This window comes from Pezoporus occidentalis, unplaced genomic scaffold (genome assembly GCF_034315485.1).
Source record: "Pezoporus occidentalis ecotype Australia unplaced genomic scaffold, CSIRO_AGI_Poc_V1 ctg73, whole genome shotgun sequence".
Taxonomy (NCBI): Eukaryota; Metazoa; Chordata; class Aves; order Psittaciformes; family Psittacidae; genus Pezoporus; species Pezoporus occidentalis.
Window position 1 is genome coordinate 3,750,215 of NW_026916082.1, and position 26,999 is coordinate 3,777,213.

Below are 26,999 nucleotides of genomic sequence, written 5' to 3' on the forward strand. Positions count from 1 at the left end.
TTGTCCTCAATCTGTTCTAGTCCACAGCACAAGCTCATGAGACAGTGTGGCCTGGCTGATGTGTGAGCTGGGTTTCCACAGGCACAGCTGAGATGAAAGCAAATACAACCAGGTGGTGAGGGCAAACCACTTGGATATGTGAATATATGCTCGTACCTGCAGGGGCTGCGGTGTGAAAATGACCTTTCCAAGCACTTACTGCACTTTTGGTTTATCACTTTCTTGGATAACATAGCTAGGAACCTAGGCAACTTTATCTTCCCAGGCCTTTTGTGTTTGGCTGCATGATACTGCTTCCAATTTCCAGAACTCCTGAGGGAAATGCTGATTTCTATAAATCCCTACAGAGATTTCAATTAATCTCTCCAGAGATTAGCATTTCCACCTCAGAATTTCTTGGGAGAGAAAGGGGAAGAAAATTCTGTATACAAACATTTTCATATGCACTGAATATCTCTTTAAAATACCAGGAATTTGAGTTGCCGTTACCTGATTGCTGTTTCTAGATAGGATATTGAACTTAGGTTTGATCAAAACACCTTCAGCATGTTAAGAATTACTTCTTTTAATAAACATATTCTTACCGCATCATGTAACATCATGGACGACACTTTGATGCACCTGCACACAGTGATTTTCAGACCACAAAGCACAGAATTTCTCCGGTGAGGGAGCTCTCCTACCTGCTTTTACTTGCAGCAGCTCACTTCACCACTAGATGTCTCTGAGCGCTGCCTGGGATGCGGAGCACAGTTTCTGGTGCCCAAGGCCAGGCCGCTTTCAACCCTTCTTTTGTCCATTGTATGCACTGAGGTTTTTTTAACTTAATAATTGCTTTGTGTCCAGGATGAGCTGCAATTCCATGATACTGCCCACACACCCTGCACTGCCAAGGGTTATACAAGTATAACAATGGACAGAACTGGCCTGGGTGGCCTGCACACATAAACCTCTGCTGAGTGTCACCACGTCCCTGCGCGATCTGTCACAAAGCACAAGAACAACTGACTACTCTGGTCCGCAATATCTGTCCAGTGCCTGGCACTGGGCAGCCCTGCACATGTTTTGTTACTGTCTGAGCTGGATGCACACATAAAGGTGGAATTATCTGGTTCTTGCCCTTCTTCAAGCTGTCACACCCAACACGTCAGACGGCAAGAGAAGGCAGATGGAGCAAAGAGTGGGTTGCAATCTTTTATTCAGTAATCAGTCCTGCTGTGTGGTAGCATCTTAGCAACTGGAACCCAAAAATGCAAAAATACTGAGTTTTCAGCAGTGAAAAAACAGGCAGTATAAAATATTCCAGTATTGCCTCTTAGAACCATTATTTCAGTAAGAGCCCTGTTTCAAAGGCAACATGCTTATTTAGTTTGCTTGCTTTCTATTCTCAATCCCTCCCCCCCAGAATTGTTCAGACAGTAACCTCGTGACCCCCATCCCACCTGCACACATTATGGGGAGCCAAACACTACATGAATCTCCTCCTGATTCCCAAAGGTTTACTGAAGAACGTTCTCCCAGTGGTGTCAACGGTCAAGAAGACACAGATCGTTGTGATACGGAGTGGTCCTGATGTTCTACACACTGCAGACAACCGTGGTGCTACTGAGCTCCGAGGAGAGGCTCCGTCTCCCGAATGAGCCACTGGAGAGCTTCGTGCCGGCCTTGCCTCTCCAGTTCTGCTCCAACTACTTCTCTGCACTTCCAATGGTAGTTGTCCACCCAGTTACGCTAGAGAAAGGGGCGGGTATGACATTCAGCATAACCACAGAGGAGTCGGTGCCCTTACAAGCTGTGTTCAGCCAAACATTTGTAGGCCCTTAAGTGCTTTGGGACTTAGAAGTTAGGCTGGGATGGGATCCTGTCCCAAACAGACAGAGCTCTAATGTATGGAAGTGACTTGTAAATTTGGTATGAGTAGAAACTGAAGCAATTGGTCCCAGGTCTTCAGAAGAGCCAAGGTTCAGTTTAGCTGACAAGTAGTTAAAGCCTCTGCAAATCCCTGTCTCCAACAAGCCAGAAGAGCTACACTGGCATAGTCTAGTAAACAGCTTTGCAAACTTCTAACTGAACAATGCAGCTCTGAGACACAAGTTGCCCTATTGATCAGAACACGTAACCTTACAGCAGATCTTGATACTCTTCACAGTCCTCTTCAGAAAAAGGAAATGCAAACAGGATTGTCATTCAGAAAAGGAGGATGGATTGAGGCAGAATAAAGAATATGTAGAAAAACAAGGCAAAACACTAGTGAAGGTGGTGGGAAAGCTGAACAGTAAGTTTAGAGTATGAAGCTATTCAGGACATAAATGCTGATGAGACTTATCACTGATGTCTGCTCAGAGTCCATAGGTACTACAAAATGTGGTGTGGCTGAATGGGACTGACCATAAGCAGATGAAAACAACATAAGACATAGTGTAAGTCTCTGGGGAGAAAGCATGATAGTCTCACAGAAGTAAATTAAGGCAGGAGTAGGAAAAGAGGAGAGATGATAGCAGCAAAGAGATCCAGTGAACTATCAAACAAATCATTGGAGGGGCCCTTGCTGCCTGTGACTACAGAATAATTTAGATGGGAAAGACCTCTGGAGAGCTCATCGAGTCCAGCCTCCCACCCAGAGCTGGATCAAGTTTAAAATCAAATCAGATTGCTTGTTGGATCAACCAAATTGAACAGAGGCCAGTGGTTTTTATAAGGAGAACAGAAGAAGGTGGCGCTAGTGCAAAGAAGGCAATACAAACCTATTGTTTCACTTACCTCTTTTTGTGTCAGCAAATTAACATCAATCATTTTCGTCTGGATTGGAACCAGGGTTAAGGGTTCAAAAGTCAGGCTCCCTCTGTTTTTGAAATTATACTGCAGCAGAAAGACAAATGGGGTTGTAAATCTTTAGGAACAGCTCCAGTCAGATCACGCTTACCCCGCAGTTCATGCCATCACTACAGAAAAACCCATGTAACATTCAGATGAGAGGGCAGCAACTTACTGTTGAAAATAACATTTTTCTTACAGCTCAAGCAAAGAATCTCAACATAAACCCTAGTTATTTCCTTTCAATAGTCACTTCTTAAAGGTCATGCCCCATGTCACAACTGTACAGGACTGAGCTTGATACTGTACAGTCATTTTCAGTCTGGCATTTCTAAAAGCCAGTCTGGCAGTTATAAAGTCAAAATCTGACTGCAGTTTTGTTTCTACTGTTCTGCCACTGAGGACTCTCTATCAGAGAAGAAAATCCTGACTTCAGAAGACCAGCTAACTCTACAGCAATAACTTCAAGGGGCTGAACAAAGATGTTTTGACACCCACATGGAAAACATTTTGAAAATACTATCACATAGTTGTTTTATATACACATATGTGTTTGAAATACACATTTCAACCTATGGAAACTCTGCAGAAGCAGAACAGAACTGTCATCTGTGTCTCTATTAGCAAGGGAGACTTAGAATCGGTCTTCACCATAGTGAGGTTTTGGAGACCTTGTGTAGGATTCAACTGTCTGCAGCATGGTCCCACCTCAAGTTCCAGTACTTTAAAGGTTTACAACCAGTGAGTCATGGAGAAAGGTGCATCTGGAGCACGTCATTCACCTTGGTTTCAGCAGGGATCACAAGGACGACATTTTCTATTCGGATCCCGAAGGACCCATCTTCATAATACCCAGGCTCTGCAGAAACAGACAGTAATTAACTAAGCCACACAGCTGCACTGTGCAAATACTTACTCCCTATGGCCAAACTTCCACTGCATGGGTTTAGTCTGCTGAAGTCACTAAGCAATCTTGACATCAAGCATCCACAGAGGCAAACAAATTTCTTACTCTACTTAATCTGCACATAAGCCCTAAGCAAGGTTAAAGCAAAAGTTCTCAAAGAGAGGAGAAACAAGACAGACAGCCTTCAAGCTCAGAAAGTCTCCTTGCAAGTCAAGAGAGAGCACAGAGTACATGTGTTCCAAATACCAGATACTAATAGTGCCCTTACAAGTTGCGTTCAGCCAAAGACAATACTAATGCCTTTACAAAAGGCAAGTGGTAACACCTTCCCCAAAACCACTTATTTTAGAGCGCTCCCAACTCCCTGACAAGACTTTGCAGCCCTGAAGGAATGTGCTGTCTCTCAGCAAACCTTAACAGGCTGCTCATGTACTATTGGAAGAATACGGCATGTAAAGATTTAATAGCTGCCTCAAATAGCTCATAGTAAAGACAGGATTAGCTACTGAAAGCTTGGTGTCCAGCTTGTACTGCAGCCAGCTCTTCCACTGCAGAATGGGAGGCAGCATGCCAGAGCCTGGCTGGTCAGCAGCACAGCTCTGCTGAGGCTTGCACTGTAGAGAGCAGGCAGCAGGCTTGCAGCACCCGACTGCAAAGATGCTTTATGGAAGGTGAAAGAGTTAAAATAAGGATCTTTACCTAGAAAGTTTAAATGACAATTAACATGCTGAGGAGGCAGGACTAGAGCTTATGATCCCATCTTTCTTTTACACTGCTGTCAGATTTATTCCTTCTGCATCTTAAAGAGCTTGCTCCTTCCCCAGTAACTAGAGAGAATCACCAGTGATAAATACCATCAGAGACAATCATTCCAGCCTCCAAGGGCTCGTCTGCAAAGGTTTTGTAGCTAATGCCACAAGGACCCTCATGTACATTTAGGAATGAGCCAACTCCATGTCCTGTCCCGTGCAGGTAATCCAAACCACAGTCCCACAAGGCAGAGCGGGCAAAGGAATCTAGAAGGTGACCTGCAGGCCAAAGAGAAGAGACGGACATGGAGAGAGAATGTGATGAAGTCAGGCTCCCACAGAGAAGCTGATAATCACCCTGAAGGTTCAAACCTGGAAAACATGCAAAAAACCCCCCACCATCAACCAAAGAAAGCAAGTCATTGGATTGTTACAAGTTACAGGGTAGACTGGGCAAGCCTCATGTTCAAGCCCTTTCTAAACTAAGAGCCCCTGTCTCTCTGATTGCACAGTTCTTCAGAAGATGGTCTGTACCAGAAACATTGCACTGCTGCTTGCTCCACAGGGGTTTTCATAAAACAATCTAGTGGTTAAATATTGCACTGAGAATTCAGCACCTTTCTTAAAGGTAGCTGCACTAAATAAACTCAAAATAGACGACTTGCCAATTGTATTTGGTGAACTAATCAGCCAGACTTCGTCTGGATGGCCAGTCATTTCAGACTGTTTCAACCTGCCTGTGAACATCAAGCCCGTATGTTCAAGCTCAGACACCCTGCAGTTTTAGTTGGGGTTTCTTGTACCACTATGCAGCTGCTTTTTCCTCACCTACACAAGAATGCAAACTGAAGAAAACTCTAAAAAGTCTTTGTGCAAGGGGTCTCATCAGGGGGAAAATAGCTCTGCAACAAATTCACCAGGGGTGACTGTATGTCACAGCTTCTCCTGCACAAAATCAAAACAGCTCCTTCCTGTGTCATTTTTCCATGCTGCTCACTGACAAAAGAGATTCCACATTAACTGGAACAGAATTACCCTGTCCTTTTGGAGCTGGAAAGTGACCTCTCACTTTGATAGGGCCACAAGGAAAGCATAAAGACAACTTCCAAGGACAGAAAGGTCATCACAGATGTGTTAGAGTGCCACTGAGTGATGAAAGTCACTATCAACCTAAATGCATTTCAAATGCCCTTCAGACTTTCTCCCTCAAAATTTTCAGCACTGGTTGATGTCGAGAGAGGTGGCATCCGTAATCCAGATCCAAAATATTGTGATGGAAACAGACACAGATAGTTACATCAACATCTGCCTAACACATATGGACCTGTCAACCATAATGTTGCTCTCAGACCACCAGTTCTCCAGAGGTCATTGCTGTGGTCAAAACACTCCAACTCACCAACCCACCTTTGGTTCCATTTGGGAAGATGGCTGCACTCACAGCTATATGTCCCTTCAGGACATAGGTGAAGCATTCCTGTCAAAGAAATGTGTGCCATAAGTAAAGAGGGAGAGTCAAAACTTCCCCAGGAATGGAAAGAAAGACTGCATCTTGTGCAAATTGCAGAGGACCTCGGAAGGCTTGCTCATGCTTCCCAGGGGCTGGCAACGCCAAAGCAAACCATGAGCAGAAGGACTTTAAATTACTCTGAAGATATTTCTCTGCTCATTACGGAGAGTGTCACTAACTCAGAGCGCAGGTTTAGCAGCAGGATTCACCTGACCTACTTGACTGATTTTCTCCATGGCTGTAGTTTTCCTTCCTGAGCATACCCTACAGCACATTTTCATCACCCGGTGAACTATAATGATGAAATTAGTTTTAATTAAAGAAGCAATTTAAAATAAACAAAATTACACTGCTGAATTTCCAACACAGACCTCCTCAAGTAAGTCTGTTTTTTTATATGGTACAGTAGACACAAACCACTACTGCAGCCTTGCATTAGACACTGAGCTTTGCACTAAATTAAACCCCCGTGTTGGACAAGCCAGTAACACCTATCTTCAGCCTGCTGATGTGATTATTTAGAGAAGACATGTCACTTTGCAGATGAAAGGTGTGCATTTTAAGATAGAAAGGTGTCATTCTCTAAATCACTTAGTTTATGTTTTGGAAGTATGAAGTCTGACAGCCTCCTTTTCAGTCTTTATCAAGATGCTGTCACATATCATTAAATAAATGATACTTGATAGAGTATTTTGACTATATAGCAATAGGACACATTACTCATTTGTTTAAGTATCTCTCATAATAAGTGTGAGATCACAAGCCACACTGAGATGCCAAATTACCTTTTCATAGGCTGATGGTGTGCCAAAATGCATTGTCCTGGTCACATCTGTTGTACCATCTCTGCAAAGACAAAAAAAGATGCAGGAAGCAGAGGGATGGGGGAGAAAGATCAAAGTGAGAATGCACAAAAAAAACTAGTCGCACTGCAGCAAAGCAACCAAGCTCAAAACTGGGTAAAGTCATCTGCTCATGATGTAACAGCTCTTAATCTCCAAAATTCCTGAACATACACATCCCAGATGTAGCAGTAAGGATTTACAATTCAAAATGTTATCTTTCATCCATAAGCATCCCAAAGCTCTTCGCAAATTAGAATCTAAACTGCTCATAAAAATGATGCTAATTTGAGGTTTAGCAACTGGTACCCATCCATAGAGAACAGAAAAGGCCAAATTTGTATGGAAGATGATTCAACAGCAGTTTAAAAAGATATACTTATGCACAAATGACAGCTACCAGCTCAGGGAAGAGAAATGTAAGGGGGTACAGCGTCCCTTCCATCCTCAGGGAGTCTTGTTCTAAGATTTCTACAAGTTATCCAGCATTTGGATAGGGGGTAGTCTGAGATGTCTGAAACTGGCTCTAAGTTCCTTCTAACAAATATCAATTTGAGCCTGCTGCCAAAAACATAGAGGCTCTTAAACAATGAGTTCCCTTTGAAACACTCCTGTGCCTACGCTCTTCCCCTGCACACACAGGCCATGGTCACAAAGAGCTCACGGTTTAACTTCTTAGCAGGGCCAAGCAGAGCATCCCTGTCACAATGCTGTGGTAAGTGCCATTGATGTTCAGCTTATATTGTATTCAAAGGGCTGCTTTTCACAGTGGCACTAAGGAAATCATTAATTAGGCCATCAGAGGAAGGAAAAAAGATCTCCTTGTAAAAATCTTATCAAAGGATGTCTGTATGGCTCTTCTGCAAAGTTCTTCCTGACTAACAAAAACGCATACCTCTAAAGACAAAAGCTCATCTCAAAGAAGCAGCCAGGCCTGTTCTGCATCTTAGTGAACAAGCCATTTCTCATCTATTTACACTGGTTAAAAACACCACTTCTTTCATTTTCCATGGAGTCAAGAGTTCCACAGTAAACAGCTGCAGAGATTTAAGGCCACTGAATGTCACTGTCAAAACAGTACTGAGTGAGTCAACAGACATATGACGCCCTCCCAGAAACACACCTGAGACCCAAGTATCCACTGCAGTGAGACACCCTGTCTCCGAGTCTCTCTCTGGAAAGGCACAGAACACCACAAACCAGTGCTGTCCTGCCTTGCTCTGGGCAGACCTGGCAGGGGAGGTGCCTCACTCAGCTGTGCAGGCTGCTGTGTAGGCAGCCCAAGCCTAAACAGGGCAGTCAGGCCTGTGCTAGAGCACAGCTACCATTACCCTGGTAATGGGACTTATGTGAGAACTGTACTTTTAGACCTCATCCCCTACCCCAGACAAGGCTTGTCAGCAGCCCCAGTCTGCTGCCCTGAGCCCAGCTCAGAGCCTCCTGTCACACATCAGCCACCCACTGACTGATGCATTTGGCTTTATAAAGGGGATACAATGAGCAGGCTGTGAAATGGCACTGTGCTCAAAACTACATGTTACCATGCCCGCCATAGCAATGGGGAGCTGACCCTGCAGGTGGTCACAGGGAGCAGAAAATATAGCACCATTCATCCCACTCACTTGTATTGTGCTCCTGAGTCAAGGAGGTAGATCTCGTTCACAGACAGCGTCCTGTTGGTCTCAGGAACTGGCCTGTTCAGTTAAACACAAAGCTTTTTGTTCCACAGTTTTAAGGTCTCCAGCCCATGTCTGCAGTCCAGAAACCATATTAAGTGCAAGCTTGGATGTGTTGGCTCTGATTTCTTGTGGCAGTGATGGAAAACACACATGCTGAGCCAGGGATCATACTGAGGAGTGTATTTGTCTATAGTAAAATAGCACTACAGTACAGTATAGCTTTGTTGCTCCCAGCAAAACCCTCAACATCTGTTCCTGGACATATTTCAGAACAGTCTGCAGTTCATACTCCTCTTTCTCAGACTTCTACCCCCAAAATAGCCCTTTTCTATGGCCCCTGAGCAGATCAGCATGATAATACATGCATGCTGTCAGCAGGGAGAGATTTTAATTTAGTAAGTGTGGAAGCTCTGGTGGAATAAAGCGAGATGGCAATCAACATCTCCCTAGAGTACTCTGTTGTGACACCACAATGAAGCCTGACAGCTCCTTCCAACTATGTTTGCTGAAGGATGAAAGGAGAAGCTGTGTTTCTCTTACTTGTAGTGAATGATGGCTCCATTTGGACCTGTGCTTGATATGGTAGCAAAACTCAATTCAACAAAGTCTTTCTGTTGGCTGAAAGAAAAGATTGTGATCACTACAGTACAAGTGAGAGGAGCACACAGGCACCTGAGGTACCTGGAGTGCCCCATCATCAATTTCACATCGCCTCAGCCTTCCCCTTAGCCTTGAAAGCCATCTGGGCAAGCATACTTGGGTAGGAGAGTTGTACAGATTGAAGCCCTATCCTCCCAACCATGTGGAAACCTGATTTCCATCTCTTTCTTACCAGCAGAAAATTCACCACCCAACCCATCTATGGAACACATGTCCTGAACAATTTCTTCTTTGTTATTTATTTACACAAAGGCATTTTTAGAAGTCTTGTTGATGTACGTATGTATGTGAGTATCTCTCAATACAAATGGTGCTCATTCTCCATCAGAAGAGAAGGAAATTTAACTCTCATATCAGCTCCTCTGTGGTAACAAAGCAACTGTCTTATATTTAAGTGTCCTAACCTGTGGCATTCCTCATTGCTATCTCAAAAGAAAACTGGATAGGATCCAGTGGGCTGGGACTTCTACCTCCCAAGAGACCCAATTCTTTCCCAACTCTTTCAAGCATTCAAAGAAATCCTGTAGTAATGGTTTGTCCTCAGACAAAATTTATTTGCGAGTGAGGTGGATTTCTAAGGAATGAAATAAAAACAAAGTATAAAAACACCACCCAGAAACCATCCTTACAGGGGATTTACTTTTTACCTGCGGAACTCCTCTGCTTTGTCTGCAGCAATTATTTCTGTTACTGTTCCTTTTGGAACCTAGTGGACAAAGATGTAGGTTGAATTAGCACACCAAGAAAATGCTAAATGCTTAAGCACTTTGTCTGTGCATTACAAAACCCAATCTTGAAGTGACCTCTTTCCAGGCTTTTTGTCCTCATTCCTCAGTACTGACAAGCACCAACCTAGCAATATTGTGCAGGGCATGTGAGAAGAGGAAGCAGAGAAAGACAAAGCAGTATTGCTGAACCCTGACTAGGAAGCAGTTAATGCAGTGTTAATTTCACTGAGATACGTGCAGAGGTAACATCTCACAAGACAACATCTCTTCACAGACAGGTTACACTAAGCTTAAACAGTTCTCTCCAACAAACCATGGTATTAGCAGAATTTTTATGCTTCTAAATAAGAAATGGAAGCAGTTGCAGGAAAAACAAAGGACATTAAATTTTACTTTAGGCATTTCATAAATTAAAACCTGTGACAACCTCCTCAGGACTGGACAACAAGCAAAGGGAAGCAAGAGCTAGGTTTCATAGCCCCTGAGGCAGACTTCTTGAGGTACTCAGACATGTAAAAAGGTACCTTTGGGAAGCCATCAAGCCATCTCCATAGGTAAAGTCAATGGACTCAGACATGCAGTAGCACAGAAGGAGCATAGCTTAGTAAGTTGCTGTGTAACACTGGGCACTCTGCACCTTCACTGTGTACTTCCAGAGAAAACATGACTAATTTGTCTTTATCCCATTTTCACTGCACATGGGCATGACTGCACCTCTCCATTCATAAACGCCAAATTTGTCCATACTGCCAGACAATACTGATCACCATGAGAATAGTGCTGAAGTATTGCACCAAACTGGGTATTTCTTCATGATTTATACTATCAAGCCAGCACAAGACAGTATTAACACTATATTAAGCCTATTCAGGTCATTTCTCACCTGCTCTGGCTTTGGTCTGTGTAAAATGAACGGGGGCCTTGGATGAAAGCAAGATTGAAATCCCCACCAACAAAAAACAGATAAAACCCCAACTGTTTTTCCACTTTTAGCAAAGGCACTATAAAGACTATAAAATTTTATGCTCATGAAGAATTTTACATAGTAATAAAATCTCCAAGTTAAAAAAAAATGAATACACTACCTCTTTCTCCAGCCAGTTAAAGAGCTCACACAGGGCAACAGCATCTTTAATCTGTGTTAAAATAGGCAGAAGGGAATTGAGAAGACAAAAGATTTATCAAGCCTCAGTATAAACAGGTTTTAAGGCAAAATAATTTAACCTGCAAGTTTCAGAGACGCTAAGAGATGATCTAAGAGGTCTTTCTGGGTTCTGTCTCCTGAAATTAATAAAAGCACTGGAAATGTATCTGGACAACTAAATAAACATTAATAAAAGTTTACTGCTGGAAAGTACCATATTGTGAAGAATTACCAAGTACACAGCAAACCCTACACATGACTTTCAAGTCCCTTGTGCTTCAACACGCAAGACCTTGCATTTCTGCTTGTGGCAGGCAACCACACGACACATCTGGTGATGTGACAGCGGAACATACCCTTTGGGCACATAGCACCACAGTCTGTCACATAGCTTCTGACTTTTCTCTTGCCTGATAACCCCATTTTTTCTTCCTTTTTTCTACATGCTTACAGCATGCAGGGGCAAGGAGACAAGTATACAAGAGCAAGGCACAATTTTGTCCTCAGGTGGCCGGTGACAAAGTGTCTGTTCAGTACAAGTATTTCTACTTCCCATTACCTAACAGGCAAAGAAAAGCACAGGAATAGAAAGTAGCAGTTCCCAAGAAGCTAGCAGAAAATATGGAACAAGTCCAGAACTGCCAGCCCTGCTTTAACTGCCACAGTTCTCCTCTTGTGAAAATTGCTGCTTGAAATTTAGCAGGAAATAAACAAGAGAAAATTTCAGCCCCACCATGAACCTGTTTCATAAGCAGCTTTTTTTGTTTGAAAATATGAAGCTTTCTGGGAAATCAGTCTCATTTCCATTGTGTCATGATGATGACACAAAATCAAGAGTGCTTTGAGGACACTTGACTGCTCCTGAGCATCTTGAACTGTGTTTTGCACCATGTGTCGAAGAATTTCTCTGTGTTCTCTAGGCTGTGTTTATACAAGTCATAACAGTTTGAAGACTCCACTGAGAAAGACAACAGAACTAGCACAGGGGAAAGAACAGCCTTTTAAAGGCTCATACTCTAAACAACACTTCTCAAGTCTGCAGGGTCTTCCAACAGAGCAAGGCTGGTTCCTCACACTATCACAAATGCTGTTCTTCACTCCAAGGGAATGCTAACCAAGCAAAAAACACTGCTTCAGCAGCAGTAGATATGTGACAGAAAACCACTTTCACCCTGCCATCCACATTCTTACTTACTTTTTAGCTGAAACACTAAAACTGGATGAAAAATGTAATTTCTCTCCCTAAATGTAAAACAAACCTCTTGCCATGTGCAAGGAGACTCTCAAAGCTTCACTTACATGTGCTCTTCTCATTCCTTCTGTTTCCGATGCATTCTTCACAGCTTTTGCAATGCAGATGGGAGTATATGCGGTGAGGTATCGGTAAGCCTGCAGTAGAAGGACAGGGATTACTTGTGGATTAGTCAGACGACATAATCCTGCAGGTTTAATAACTCAGCCTGGCCACAATTTGTACTTTGGCAGTCTCTCTCAACCTTCAGAGCTGGGAAATACTGGTTGTCAGTAGGCAGCTAAGTGCACTGGTGAATAAAGAGGAGAAACAGTCCCTGACTGAAGGAAGAACAGCCACAAGGAAACGCAAGGAGCTTGTCATGAAGCAGGGTGAAGATTTGGATATCCTAATTAGAATATATATCAATGTCTGAGCCATGGGTTTCCTACTGCTGATGTACACTAAAGTCCCAGAGACAGACAATGAGAAACACCAATCCCAGGGCTAAGGTGGAATTTAGGCTGTGCAAACAGACCAAAAGTCACCTTGACTTGTTACCTGACTATCACCCAAGTAGCAGGAAGAAAAGGGTATCCAGCCCAAGTTACAAGCACTGGAGTTGAACCTGGTGGGCCCCTCAAGGGTCTGGCTCCTCCACCACTGAGCATCACCACTTCTAATTATCAGCAGTTCTAACAAATACCTCAAGGCCCTAAAAAACATGAAGGGCCTTTGCAAAGCTCTCCACATATGCTGTCCACTTCTGAAAGAAGCTTACATCAGCAGTTTTGAGACAAAACTTTCCTGTGCCTGGATGGGATGGCCCTACATTACAGTAACTGATCCCTTACCACCTCCCCAGACGTCAGCTGTCCTTAGATTAGCAGGAATGCCTGGCTGGTTCTGAACATGTCTTCAGAAATTCACCAACTGAGGTGACTTGCCCAAGCCTTGTCACATTTGGCATCAGAAGAAGGATCAAAGACAAAGTCTTTTGCCCCAGAGTTCTCCGCTCTACTCATTATATATGAGGATAGGGGATGAGCACGTACACAAGCACAGGCTTGGCAGACCTTCAGCAAAGACCAATTCCACACAAATCCTACAGGTCTAAAAATAGCAAGACAATTACACTACGTTATGCAGGAATTAAAGTACTGAAGAAGCCACAAGTCAGGAAAGTTCTTTTATCAGATTCAGGGCAATACTTCTCAACTGTCAGATTCTTAGATTGGTTTGCCTTTTACAGATACTGGCAGGTTCTACTAATATTTACATGCAGCTGTAGGCAAATCTATAAAGGGTTTGCAGATCTGTGTTTAACAATGGACTGGATTTTTGCCAGTGTCAATACCTGGCTTTGATGGAGATAGACAGTAGATGGACTTCCAGCACTAGGGTTCTTCAAAGCACCACAGACCAGCTGCTCAGCTGGTGTAAAGCTGAAGAAAGAAAGCCCAGCATGAGGAACCAGGAAACCTCTGGCTCTTCCAATGACTCTCTCAGTGGTTTTTAATGAAGACATTTCAGTCCTCCCTCTCATGCTTTCTACTGCACAGAACTCCTTGAGGCAGGGCCTCTCCCATTGCAAAGAGAGAGCATGTAGCACTGTAATGACTCAGTACCAGCTGAAATTGCTAACAGGGTAAATAATGTCACTACAACTCATTACATTCCTTAAGCTAGGCCAGATCTGCTGTACTTCTCTATATGGATGCTCTGAGTAAATCATCTACAGCAACTTAGCCAAACTAGGGTTAGTCAATTAACTCCAACTACAGCAATTCTACTCTGAAGTCAAAAGAGCAACAACAATTTAACCTGAATGCTCCCCAAACCATTTGCTTTCTGCTACCCTAAACAAGAGGCCATTTGTACCTAGAAATGGATTAAGGTGTCAGAAGATTTAACCCCGAAAAGGGGCAAAAAAGGGTCTTGCTCACGTACATGTCTTCTTGGTTTTTAGAACAAAAAAAACCCTACAAAAGGCAAACTTCACATTTCCCTCAAGTCAGTGCAAAGGCACAGAGAGCCACATCCTGTATTAAGGGGATACACTGAAAGTAATGAAACTTTCCAGACCTGTTTGTCCTCGTGCACCAAGTGCAATGAATCTATTAAAGTATATAAGTGGATGTCTTCACTGGAGAAAACTCCTTCTAGTTTGGCCATGAGAGCCAAAGAGTGTAAGCAGAGATGTGTGCTGGCATCAAACTGTGGCAGCCTAATGACACACTAACAGACCCTGCTCTTGGGGTTTTGTTTTTCGGAAGACACAAAGCTGATACCACTCTTAAAATCCCTGTATACAGAAAAAGCCTTCAGGCCCCATGAGTTAGCTTTTTTGTCATGGGTATGGCTATATCATACACATACCTTCAGCACACCCCTGCAGTACATGAAACAGGCAGGAAACATCCTTCCCCAAGTATCTTCTTTCATGACTACTAAACATTAGGTGGACTGCAGGACTCCCAGACTGTCAAGTTCAAGGGTAAGACATATCAAGTACAGCTGTTCTGAAATTATTCTGATGTCTCTTAGCAGATGCACTCACTGTATGGACAACCACTGCCTGCAGGTTATCTGTGACCTCACAAGGTTCCCTCGTGCAACAACTCTATTGCCCTGTACTTCCTGTCTTCCATACAGGATGTCACATATTGCCTGATATCCTCAAGCCACTGAAATAAATAAGGAGAACGATCTTCAGACCTTCAGATCAAGCCAAATGCCTGCTCCCGAATGTCCTGCTCAACTTTATTGCTTTAGTTTCTGCAAGTTTCCAGCTCTTACTGCTGGTCTGCATAAGGCTGATGCTCCATCCCTGGGCAGCATGACCCGAGTTCACCCTGTTCCCTCTCTCCCTGTACTGGCCTTATCTTAAGCTGACAATTCTTTGGGTAAATCAGCTTAGCGAGTTGGAAGGGCAGCTCTGTCAAGAGCAACCCCAGGATTAACAACCCCTCAATACTCAGCACGGCTGGATCCTTCCGCACAAGCTCCAGCCTGAATCATCCTTTGCAGACAGGAAGCTGAGTCCAGCTGCCCTCATTAACACCACTCCTGACCATGCTGAGCAGAAAAGAGGAAAGCATTTTCCTTTTCAAGGGCCACTAACCTTGGGAATGGCCTCAGTCAGAGCATAGCTTGCTTTGTCACTGAGCCACACTTTGTCCTTGGGTGAGAGGCCTGCACCAACAGCCTGCAGCTCCGACAGGATAGATCCATAAGGCATCACCTGGATTTTAAACTCAGGCTCCTGGGTGGAATCAAGCTGTAAATGTTCCCTCACAGCTGGGTCTGTCATCCGGTCACCATCAATGAAGAGTCTGAGAAACAAATCAGACAGAAATTATAGGTGGGACCATATCTGACAGTGGTTGGAGTGAAGGAGGGAAGGAGAAACCACTCTGGTGACATTTCAGGGAGAAAGGAGTTTGTTAATTTAAGTGCTACACTTTAACCTATATTGTTTTAACCACTGGCCTTCACACTGCTTAAATCCTGCTTTGAAATTAAGAGGTACCACCCTGCTGAGAGGAAAGGAGCTGACAGCATTTTTGTTTGTACGACACATTCAAACTGGCTGCATCCCATCACTGCCCTTCAAGCAGGAAAGAATAAGACAGGCAAATAATGGCCATTCTTTAATTTTTAAGGGCAACATCTGGAAAGGAAAAGCTAATGTATCACAGAGTTCTCACTTTCCTAAATTGGAAAGTGCAGCTCAACCTTCACATACAGCCTGTACTCACCCAGCTAGGTTTTACACCTCAGACACATCTAACTAGCAGCTTGGAGATGCCTTCAAAAGACTTGTGCTTGCTGAGTTCATTACACAGGGCAGTCACAGGAAAGATGCCTTCTGTCATAAGCCAGTCCTGAAACTTTTCTACACAGTCCCTGCAGTTTTGAAGTTACTCATCAATAACAGTAAAGTTTTCCAACATGCAGCCCAGCATTGGCTCTTACCCACATTTCGCCCAGGGCTTCAAGGGCCGTCTGTGTTATCTCAGAGTGACAGACAGAGGGGTCAGCCATCACGCCCAAGGTCACCCAGCAAGTCATCTGAGGCACTGAGGAGTGCAGCAGAGCCCTTGGCTGCCTCTCTAGCTCTGATCAGGTGAGGAGAGTAATTAAAGTTGAAGACGAAAGTGCTCAGAAAGGACATTAAAGTGCCCAAGCATGGGCATTTTGAAAAGACAAATGTTTCGCTAGAACAGCAATCCCACAGTAAAAAATGCATCTTGGGGTGACAGAAGAGGGGAATACAAGCACCTGATTGTGTTCATTCCTATGACGGCGTATGCAAAAAACACAGGATTGTACTCAACATCAGAGCCTCGGAGGTTGAAAAGCCCTGGAAAATAAGAACGCCAAGAATCACAGTCCTGGTTCATCTGCTGCAACATTAGAAAAAGCCAAAAATAATCTCAGCAAAACACAGTCAAGCAATGAGTCGTCACGGATGCAGGCCGCGGGTCCAGCTCCCACCCAGCTGTCCCGTGTCCTGCTGCTTTGCCAGCAATCCTAAGTTTTTGCCAGGAGATGGCACCAGAACTGCAGTTTAAACGCTCCCATCGGGCAAGAAAATGGGGTTAACTTCTAAAGGAGGGCTGGCTTGGAAGAAAGGTAGAGGCAAAAAAGACAAGGGGAAAAAAAAAAGTAGCGTTTGCCCTTTCTGGCCTGTGCGATGCAATTAAAGTTCACTTCTCAACAGCCAGAAGACTTCAAAGGTACAAGTTATCTCATCCCAATCCTTCTCTTGATCATTGAGGGAAGGAGACGCAATAGGCAAGACTAAAATACTCCCAAAAGGCCTCTCTCTCATTTGGGTGCCTACATCACCTCAGATTCTGACTGCACAGTCTCACTTAACTCCAGGCAAAGTCAAGAGGGGAAGTAGATGTTCAGCATCTCCAAACTCCTGATTTTAGGGTCACATAAAAACCCCAGGGTATCCAATTAGCTGAAATGAGTTACTCAAGGCAACAAGACCAGCCAGCAGGACAGCTGGGAAAAGAACCAACATGTCCTAAATCACAGCCCAGCACTGTATTCACCGAACCGTGCAAATTCTGCCTCAAAAGTAAAAATAGAGTTTGATTCTCCCCAGGGAAGGAGGAGGTCACTTGGAAGCAGGAAAGAGCCACAAAGAACTCTCTACTGCATGGGTACAAACTTCCTCGCTCAGCCGACTCCCAGTGCAGTAAAGAGGCAACAGCCTCCTCTGGGGCTCTCTTTCTGTCCCCAGAAACTTGTCTGGAGTTTCATGCAGTGAACTGAATTAGATGCAATTAAAGACAACTTCTCCCCCTTTCCCCTTTAGGATAGGAAATCAACCAGGCACCTGGCAACAAGCTTCTCTTATAAACTCTGGTCCATCTTAAAACCTTTGATTCATAACCAAGCTTGGCTTTGCTGCAGACATTTAATCTGAAACCACCTCAGGGCATCAATTTATCATTAATTTAATTGGAGATGCACCTGAAAAGGTGAGACACACAATCTCTGCTCACGCAGGCCTCCCTGGGGAGGAGTCATATTCACCACGCTCCAAAGTACTTCTTTCATGAAACAAGCTCTTTGCTCAGTGTCCCAGATCCAGGAGAGCCCACAGACCACAGCAAGCTAGCTTCACCCAGCACCACAGACGCTGAGCTAGCAGTGCTGTTGCTAGAAACACACGACCTTCAATTCTACCTTTTCAAATCATACACGGCACAGGCATTAGCAGCACTCAGAACCTACTCGTGCCGTGTTCCCACTGCACCAGTCTGTGCACTGGTGATTTCTGCACAAAGGATACACAGCACTAGCAACAACAGTCCTGGGGAAACCACTGCTGCTTTTGGCCATCCTCCCTTCCTAGACACTGGGCTGGGAGCCAAGGTGTGCAGACCTAGTCATCCTGGGGCCCCAAACACAGAGGGGACTCTCCAGCAGCACCCCGCGACCCTCAGTTAAAGTGATCTGGGAATACAAGATGAGCCCCAACTTACTTGTTTAACCAAAGCATTTGCCAAACACTTGGAGAGGGAGACTGACTTAAAAAGTAGTGACAATTAGGAAGATTACTGTGAATGTTGTGTACTCCACCCTTGCCTTATGTATACAAAGCTGCATGTTGCATTGCTTTGTTTATAGCCCAGACTCCACAGCAGAAAACAGACTCCATCTCCCCATAGGGTAAGGCAGCATCAGGATATTTTACAGCCAGAAGATCTCACTGGTCTTTTTTTTTTTCCTTCAAACTGCCTCAGGCTTTATATATAACTCCTCTCCCTTTGCCTGGGCTGTTTTTTAAAGGTGGTGATTTACAATTTCCTGGGCCAAAAATGTACTCAGGAGCTGCCCTGGTGTAATAAGGCGCTGTGTAGAAATACTGGCTTGCTGTTTATGACCTGTTATCACCACTGCACATCATACAAGTTAACTGGTCTCTAACAAACACATTGGCTGTCATAAGTGCCTCTCACCCTCGCAGAGGTCTTCCTTTCCAAGGCAGGAAGGACATGTATTTTGTAGGAAGAACTGAGAAAGGAGATGCAAAGACTTACATGCTACTTCATCCAAGGCCGTTACCACAAACCACAGGACTTTTCTCTCAGCCATTTTTGAACGGAGGGCTGCAATTTTGTCTTTCCAGCTGACCCCTGCAAAACACAGTATGAACAGCTACAGTTACCACAGCTTTACTGGGCATGATGATGCAAACACAGACCAACACACTGGATTTTGGAGGTACCCAAAACACACTGTGCTTGTGATAACTGACATGAGCCATATGAAACAAGCTGCCCTCCAGACATACATGGATTTGTTTTGAGGTTATCTAGCTGCTAACAAATGGCTATTTTAAGTTTTGAGGACAGAGGTGCTGCAGTAGTGTTCTTCTCCCTGCATTGTAAGAGGAAAGTAAAATGGGGATAGGGCAGTAGAAACAGCCCCTGTCTATTGAGAGTTAAGTTTTTCACCTGTGTAACTCAAGTCAAGTGTGATGAGAGGCTTGCAGGGGCGCTGAGGACAGTCTGTCCAGATTGTATCTATCAGGTTTTCTTTGACAGGCACAAGATCATGGCCAGCACTTCTCAAGGCTTTGGACATCCTCTTCCACTGGTCTGCCAAAGGGAAAGGAGTCAAGAGTGACGGCTTTGAAGAACACACACTGGTTCAACCACAGCCCTATTCACAGAGGGCAGACTCAAGAATCTGAATCTCCTCCTTTCCTTCCAGCTTCTCCTTCTTCCCGTTCCCTTAAAAACAAAGCAAAAGCTACTGCAATTAGAGCTCCATAAACACAATCACTACAGCCAGCAGCAGGTACAGAACCTCACAGTCCTGGACCCTCACGCATGTGGTGAAGAACTGCTCCAGCTGGAAGACAGATGCTGTACCCCAGAGGGTGCTGTAAGGGTGTCCTCTACTCCAGTGCAGAACCATGCTAGATCTAAGCTAGACAAGAGACCAGATGAGCTTCTGCAAAGCCACAAGACTGATACTTAGTCAATCTGAATCAAGCATATGTCTCCCCTTGCCTCCAGTGACCTTTGAATTGGGCTTAGGGAGGAGATGGATACTTGTTCATCTGATAAAAATGGTACTTCTCCAGGAATGTGCTACCCACAGGGAAAGCTGCAGCTATACCAAGACCACAAAGCAGGAGTAGCAGCATGAGTTTTGCCTGAGTGTTCTGGCTCCCAACCTGGCCAAAGCACTCAGCAACTTCATACTGAAATACCTGTGCCAAGCCACAGCACAGACAAAAAAAGGTAAACCAGGACTCTGCTTTTCAGGTATAGTCACTGCTAGCCCAGAGACTAGCTCTCATCCCTTGTGTTTTGGAGTCAATGCACTGCTATGGAGCTCTTGTGACACATGCCTAAAAACAACATCCAACCTGTTTTGCGTAACAGTCTAACCCACCATCCGATCTGGGCTGAAACACGGTTATCTACATACCATCATACAACAGCTTAGCTAGAGAAGCAACATCTAGTTGCCCAACCCAGAGTTATAAAATGAAGTAAAACCAACCAGCTGGAATAATGAAAGGGTCCACTCCCACCTTCGAGCCTTCCGGAAGGACACTTACTAGCCAGTCCTCTTGAGTTGGTGTATCTTTCAGACCTCCAAGGATTTAAGGGAAGAAAAAGAAAAATAGGTTCAAAGCATCAGTCATACTGAAGCACTCCCACATAACCCACAAAGTCCATGTTAATGCATCAAATATATCTACTAATGAATGTCTAGATCCATGGGCAAGAAGAGTCACAGGACACTAAAGCAGGAGCAGTGTATCCAAGATGTTCCTAAGTCCCTGCATGATGGGAAATTCCTACAGCCCAAGCCATAACCTGTCCAAAGTGACCAAATGGTCTGTGATTGTCCCCTGTTTATCAGTGGAGCAGTATCCCAGCCTCCTGCATACCCATTTTCATGAGTGTCCAGTTGTTATCCATTTGATGTGCAGCTTGCAGGAAGTAGCGTCCATCTGTCCACATGGCTGCATGCTGGTCAGTTACTATGGCAGTACCTAGGCAGGAAGGCAGAAAGATGCAGTGATGTAGAGGTGGGCAGCACCATGCAGAGACACAGAGAGCAGGCAGAGCGTTTGAAATGCACCCCAGTTCCCAGAAAGGCAGCTTTTTTCACTGTTCAAAGGTTAGTCCAGTTTCAGTGGAGATATTGTTCACCCTGCACTACAACTTTCCAGATCCTCTCAGGGATAGTATGCACAAAGATGCAGCTTAATGAATTGCCTCAGACAAATTCAACTTAAGCAATCTCAACCAGTCAGTGGAACTGGGTAAATGGCACTTTCCAAACATTTCCAAACAAATTGTGTAACAGACTGTGGTCTCCATTTGGTTGTCACAGTAACACATACTGTACATCCCTGGATTTCATCCCATCTTTTTGAGGTGAGGAAGCCTGGGCTCTGGCCATCCACAAGAAACAGCTGTTAAAGGCCAGCAGACATGGGTATCACTCCAGCTGTCAGATGCATCCCTTTCCCAAATGTTACAGCTCTAACAGAGATGGCTGAACAGGAAACACAAACATAAACTTCTGCTGGTTTCAATGTCTGTCCCATTCCCCTGACTCCAGATGGAGGGCTGCAAGCAGACAGCTCAGGGGTAGTGACATCTCAGCAAGGCACTCTAGGTGCCTTGCCCTTGGCAATTCAAAAACAAAATGTCTTTTGAATCTCTGCATCTTGCCCACACTCTCTCACACCAGAAACTGAAGCCCAGATTAGCAGAGCAGAGTTTCCAAATAGGAATTAACTGTCTTCTACCAAACTTCCCCAAGACAAACTCCGTTCTAAGCTGCTTCATTCTGCGAAGATGAAGCAAGAAACACAAGGTTGAGCCCCTGGTGAAATCTCACTGCTAGGCGGGGAACACAGACCTTCCAAGAACATAACAAGGACCCAAAATAGAGAAGAAGGTTATGAAGAGGCCATGCAGAAGACGTGAAATTAATACAGGATTCATGTTATCCATTAACAGCAGCTCAGAGCCCCGGATTTATAATAACCTTCCACATGAGGTCCCAGAGTAGTTCATAGGAAGTGGTGACTGGACTCTCCAAATACATAGGTAGCAGTATTTATTAAACCAATTTGCAATTAGAAAGGAAAAGACCTCAAAAGACTAAAGTGACTTTCCAACAACCACACAGCAGAGTAAGCTGCAGAGCTCAGGGCACAGCTACAGTAAAAACTAGGCTTTTGAAACAGACCTATCCTGGAGCCAAGAAAACATCCTGTCTCAGCAAGATAAGCAAACTTTTCCACAGTGTTGTTTCCAAATGCAGTTTCTGGCTGTGTTTAAACAGAGAGGCTAGCTGAAGTCCACCTACTATTCACCCCGCCCAAACGGTCAGTGTAAAAACCTGCACATCAAAAGGAATGACTGTAGGTTACAATCACCACATGAAAGAGTTAAATAGGATTTTACTTTCTGAGAGGTTCATTCAGGGGTCAACCATTTTCTGAAAACTTGTTATTGAGCTGATATTACATAATTCCAGTGGGCAGCCAAGACATAACTCTGCAGATGCTGAAATGGGAAGAAAACAGTTCAAACAAGCTGGATAGGCTTCCTTTTCCATACTGCCTCTGTGTTATGAATGAGAATATTTCTTTATAGGAGCATTATGCACTTAAGCAAGAACCCAAGTTCTGGAAAGGTACCTGCAGAGCCATCAAATCCAGAGATGAATGCCCGTCTGCAATCACAGGGTGCAATGTACTCGCTCTAGGAAACAAAAGAGGCAGCAATTATTTATAGCAGCAGGAGGAGGGGGGGAAATCAGCTGACAACAAAAACTTTGATAGGCTTTTTCTCCTAAAGAACACCACAGAGAGAACAAAATGAGTTAAAAATCCTGGGCTCTACTCTACTGAAACATTTAATCATCTGTGATTAAATTGCATTTATGTCCAACTGCTTTTGGGGTTTTTCTTAAGCTGCAGCACTTTTCTCCCACAAACATCTGTAAACACTGAAGCGTTTCAGAGTTTGCAGATGTTTATTTCACACTCAGCCTCCCCTTTGGGCAACAAACAAATGCTGCCTTTGAAGCTGCAATGTGAAAGGAAGGGAAACCAGAAGCACCCCTTGATCTTGGAGACCAGGGTAATCAGCACATAAAATCTGTGAGATTCACTATCTCCAGTGAAGTCCCCTCACTGGCATTTATAGGAATTGCTTGAAGACTTTTGTTTTCCACTACAATGACATTGAAAGAAAATTATCAAGGTAATAAAACTGGAAAAACTTTAACCTTTAATTAGGTGCTGATCCTCTCACTTTTTCCTTGCCTACTCAAAACCCAACTCCACCATAAACCACCAAGACCATGGTTTATATACTATGCACGACGTGCTGTGTACGGAATACCCCTTTGCCTAGTTTGGGTCAGGTGTCCTGTCTCTGCTTCCTCCCAGCTTCCCCTCCCCCCTAGCAGAGCATGAGACTGGGAAAGTCAGAGTAAGCATTACTTAGCAACAACTAAAAACATCAGTGTTATCAGTGCTGTTCTCAGGCTAAAGTCGAAAAAACAGCACTGCACCAGCTACTAAGAAGGAGAAAAACAACTGCTACTGCTGAACCCAGGACAGTGGGCAAGACAGGATCAAAGATTACCAGTCTATCCTCATCCCAAACCCCATCCCAACCTGTGTTTGTGGACACATCTGTTGCCAGCGTTACAGACAAGTCTGAGAATGCACAGATATCCAACATCCACAGATTAAAATTAAAGGAACTGTACCTTGAAGTGGCTCACACACCATTTTTATGGGATACCATTTTGGCAAGTTGGGAGGTCAGAACTGCTGAGTAGGGCTGGTAATTAACTGGTGCAACTCAGCACATCAGCTTAATCCAGGCTGACAGCACTGATGTTTGAGCTGCAAAACCCCTGCATTTGTGTCTTACAAATGATCTGAAGCCAAAGCCTGTTCTTCTGCCCATAAAGCTTCCCTGCATTCAGCTGTGCTATGGGAAAAGAAACATTTTAGGGACTGAGCTGAGAAATCACAGCCCAATTCTCAGGTGGTTTTAGTTCCTACTGTGACAGATACTGCATCTGCCTGTCTCTGGCCAGGGCTATTTTAAAATCACCTGACTGTTAGAAAATACTCCCTTCAAACCTGTTACTCTTTACTGCTCTTAAGGAAGGCAGAGGGTTCAAAGCACAGGAGGGAGTGTGAAGCACAATTTAAAGCACCTAGGGCCAATTCTTTATTTCTGCTTCACATCACCCCATGGTCAAAACCCCTCAAGAACAGCGATGCCTCTCCCCTAACAGGAGACACCACAGGCAGCAGCGATTAACCATTCACCACTAGTTTTGAAACTGAGCCTTGGAATAAAACCCATGGCCCAAAAGAGGATCTGGCTGAACAGTATTTGCTCCTGGCTGCCAGGGAAGACTCCTGGGAATATCTTGGGATATATTCCCAAGAAATCCTCTATTTTAACCAACCACTAATGAAAGTTGGCAGAAATGAGACAGGTATTGAGAGCATGGGCACCCTCTTCTCTGAGCTAGTCCAGTTCCCTATGCCTTGTCCTGTCCAGCCTCACAGACTCCACAGGGCTGTGACATATACTCAGCAGCTGTAGGGATAAGAGGGGTCAGGATACCTACCTCAGGAAGGGATGACTGCCCTCTGCACACCTCTGACTGGATCCACCTCAGCCCACCACAGCACCACTAACCCCCTTTAATGTAACAACATCAGCAGATCAAGAGGACAAAGTCAATCAAGAAAGGAATCAAGTGCTCATTTCTCCAGCTGCCTATCTCACAGCAGCAGGACAGAACATGAAGGCAGAGCCATGTAGATCTGAGAAGGATTCCCCATTTTAACTTTTCCTAATGACTATTCAGCCTGTGAACTGCTACAACTCCCCCTTCTCCTGCAGATCTCAACTCAAAGCTGGGACACAACCTCCCAGGGTCAGAAGCCTAAAGGGGACGCTCAGAATTTCCCATTGTGGATCATACCACTAAGTACAGCTCAAATCAGACCAGCAATTTCTCTTCCCTTTCTCTTGACCAACACAGCAGAGACTACAGGCTAGTTTGCTTGTGCAGACAAGGGATCTCACATTCATAGGAAGGGTTAACACTGAGCTGGCTACATTAACAGCACAGAACAATTAATTAAAACAATTAAAAAGAGAAATCTTAAAGAAAAAAAAAAAAGAATCCCATCAGTTTTAGACCCAGTAAAAGCTGACCTAAGCTAATAAAGACCTTGGCTGTGTGGGAAATACCTCATGCTGTCTCACTTACAGACAAATCCAGGGAATGTTTTGAGTTTACAATGAGGCAGATGGGCTTTAAAAAGGAGTATGAGGGATATGGAGGGGAAGATGGTTCATTCATCTGTCAGTCTGAATACTTGCACACCCACCTGTTCTGTTCCATGCAGCAACCCCCACTGTGCAAAGATGAGCCCATGTTTTGCATAAGCTAAAATTACAAGGGGAACACCTGCGTACGCCACACAAAGTACAGGCCACAGCAGTCAGAACAAGGTATTTCCCTGGGGCTTGTCTTGCAGATCTGATGGCCTTCAAACTGGCTCTCCTCGGGCCTTTCATGTCTGCTTTGCACCACACCTGTCAGTCTCTGACACACAGACAAAACTGGGGCTGCATCACAGAAACCCTCACCTAAGCCAGGAAGAAGCCCAAAGAAAACCAGTGGTGCTGATCACCAGAGCCAGCCAGGTTGGGCCATTAACATATTGAAGCTTATTCTATCCTTGTGTCAACCAAGATCATCAATGAACACTGAAGCTCACTGCCCTTACAGCTACAACACTGATGCCATTAAAGAACAAACACTGCTGTGTACTTGGAGGGAGGTCAGTATTCACTGCCAAAAACCTAACTGCATTGGCAAGATCTAGAACAGGTCAGTACAACCTGCGCACAAGCCATCTCTTGCTTTATAACTTTGCTGATTCCTTGGCTCTGAAAAAGTGTGTCTCAGAGGAGCCAGCCCTGAGCAGAAGACAGCATCTCTGCCAACTCAGAGGCCCTGAGCTGGGCAGGTGCTTCCTTGATGTGGAAGACCAGCCAGATCTGACCAAATTTGTTTTCACCGAGTCAAGGCCTAGGGGTGGAAGCCAGCCCCAGTTAAGCTGTGACTGGCTCCAAACCCAAGCTGTAATCCAAACATCATTCCCTCCCATTAAGAAGAAAGCTCCTCCAATCTCTGAATATTCCCGTATGGGCAAACTCCAGATTCAATGTAAACCGAGTGACTTAACATAAATTGGATCCTGCATTTACCACTGCAACATCTCAAAAGCTCAGAGAGGCAATTTTAACCAAACCATAAAGGATTTAGGTACCTCATTCCCAAAAGCATAGCATTTCACCCCTTCCTGATCCTTTGAGACCTCCAGCCACAAGATCCACCTAGAACGCCTGAAAGGAAGCAGGCTCTTTCTAAGGACTTCAGCCCACTTTTGCCTGGGACTGCCCCCCTTGTTCACCAGCCTTTAGACCACCAACATCCCTAAGGAATCAGCCTGCTTCTTCTGACTTCTTATCAAAAATCAAAGCAAGCCAACATTCAGGGCTGGCTGGAGGAGCCACAAATCCACGGTATTAGCATCCTCGGTTAAATCAGAGTCAGAGCCAGATGTGTTTGAGAAGCTCTGCAAGTCCTTCAGCTCCTTACACAGCTATACATGGGAAGCAAAGGACACAGCTGGTGGCAAGCAGCCTGGCAGTATTATAACCTAAGCCTTCTAGCCTTGGCAGGAAAACCAATACTGAAGTACCACAGGGCTCAGAGCTCAAACACTCCTGATGTTACAAAGAGAAATTAGTAAGTTGCAGCATTGGGGTGTATCAGCACCAGTGCAATCCAGGAGTTCCTTTGCAACCTAGAAAGGAATGTTTTCCCTAATCTTAACCCCATGTTAACAGCAGAGGAGGGAAAGTCCTCTTTGTTGACAAGGACTCTGATCCCAGGACGGCCTCAGGAACAGCTGACTGAGGCAAGGACAGCAGTAAGTAGCTTGGACTGTGCAGAAGAAATGGCTCAAGCCACCAAAATTTGGCTATCATTAAACTGCAGCCTTCTGAGTCACAGAGGAAGCTGCCCAAGAGCAAAAGCTGACTGCAGGGCTGTAAAGTTCCTATTTGTGTACAGGAAACAAACCTTTGCTTGGAACATGGGGAAGCTGC

The 26,999-nt window shown here is 44.5% G+C and overlaps 1 protein-coding gene across 2 annotated transcripts in view; it reads right to left on the reverse strand.

Moving 5' to 3' along the window:
- Positions 1 to 1,181: 1,181 nt before the first annotated feature.
- XPNPEP1 (X-prolyl aminopeptidase 1) overlaps positions 1,182 to 26,999 on the reverse strand; it is a 33,930-nt gene continuing 8,112 nt past the window's right edge. For both annotated transcript variants that reach the window (XM_062601901.1, XM_062601900.1), the window contains 18 exons: positions 22,468 to 22,535; positions 20,702 to 20,802; positions 20,308 to 20,400; positions 19,248 to 19,391; positions 18,831 to 18,926; positions 16,549 to 16,630; positions 15,389 to 15,599; positions 12,333 to 12,422; positions 10,975 to 11,025; positions 9,809 to 9,867; positions 9,042 to 9,119; positions 8,445 to 8,516; positions 6,766 to 6,826; positions 5,878 to 5,947; positions 4,576 to 4,749; positions 3,597 to 3,673; positions 2,761 to 2,859; positions 1,182 to 1,731 (listed from right to left, as the gene is read on the reverse strand). In XM_062601901.1, the coding sequence (XP_062457885.1) occupies positions 1,603 to 1,731; positions 2,761 to 2,859; positions 3,597 to 3,673; positions 4,576 to 4,749; positions 5,878 to 5,947; positions 6,766 to 6,826; positions 8,445 to 8,516; positions 9,042 to 9,119; positions 9,809 to 9,867; positions 10,975 to 11,025; positions 12,333 to 12,422; positions 15,389 to 15,599; positions 16,549 to 16,630; positions 18,831 to 18,926; positions 19,248 to 19,391; positions 20,308 to 20,400; positions 20,702 to 20,802; positions 22,468 to 22,535 (1,755 nt within the window). In that variant the 3' untranslated portion in view covers positions 1,182 to 1,602. The remainder of the gene's footprint in view (positions 1,732 to 2,760; positions 2,860 to 3,596; positions 3,674 to 4,575; positions 4,750 to 5,877; positions 5,948 to 6,765; positions 6,827 to 8,444; positions 8,517 to 9,041; positions 9,120 to 9,808; positions 9,868 to 10,974; positions 11,026 to 12,332; positions 12,423 to 15,388; positions 15,600 to 16,548; positions 16,631 to 18,830; positions 18,927 to 19,247; positions 19,392 to 20,307; positions 20,401 to 20,701; positions 20,803 to 22,467; positions 22,536 to 26,999) is intronic.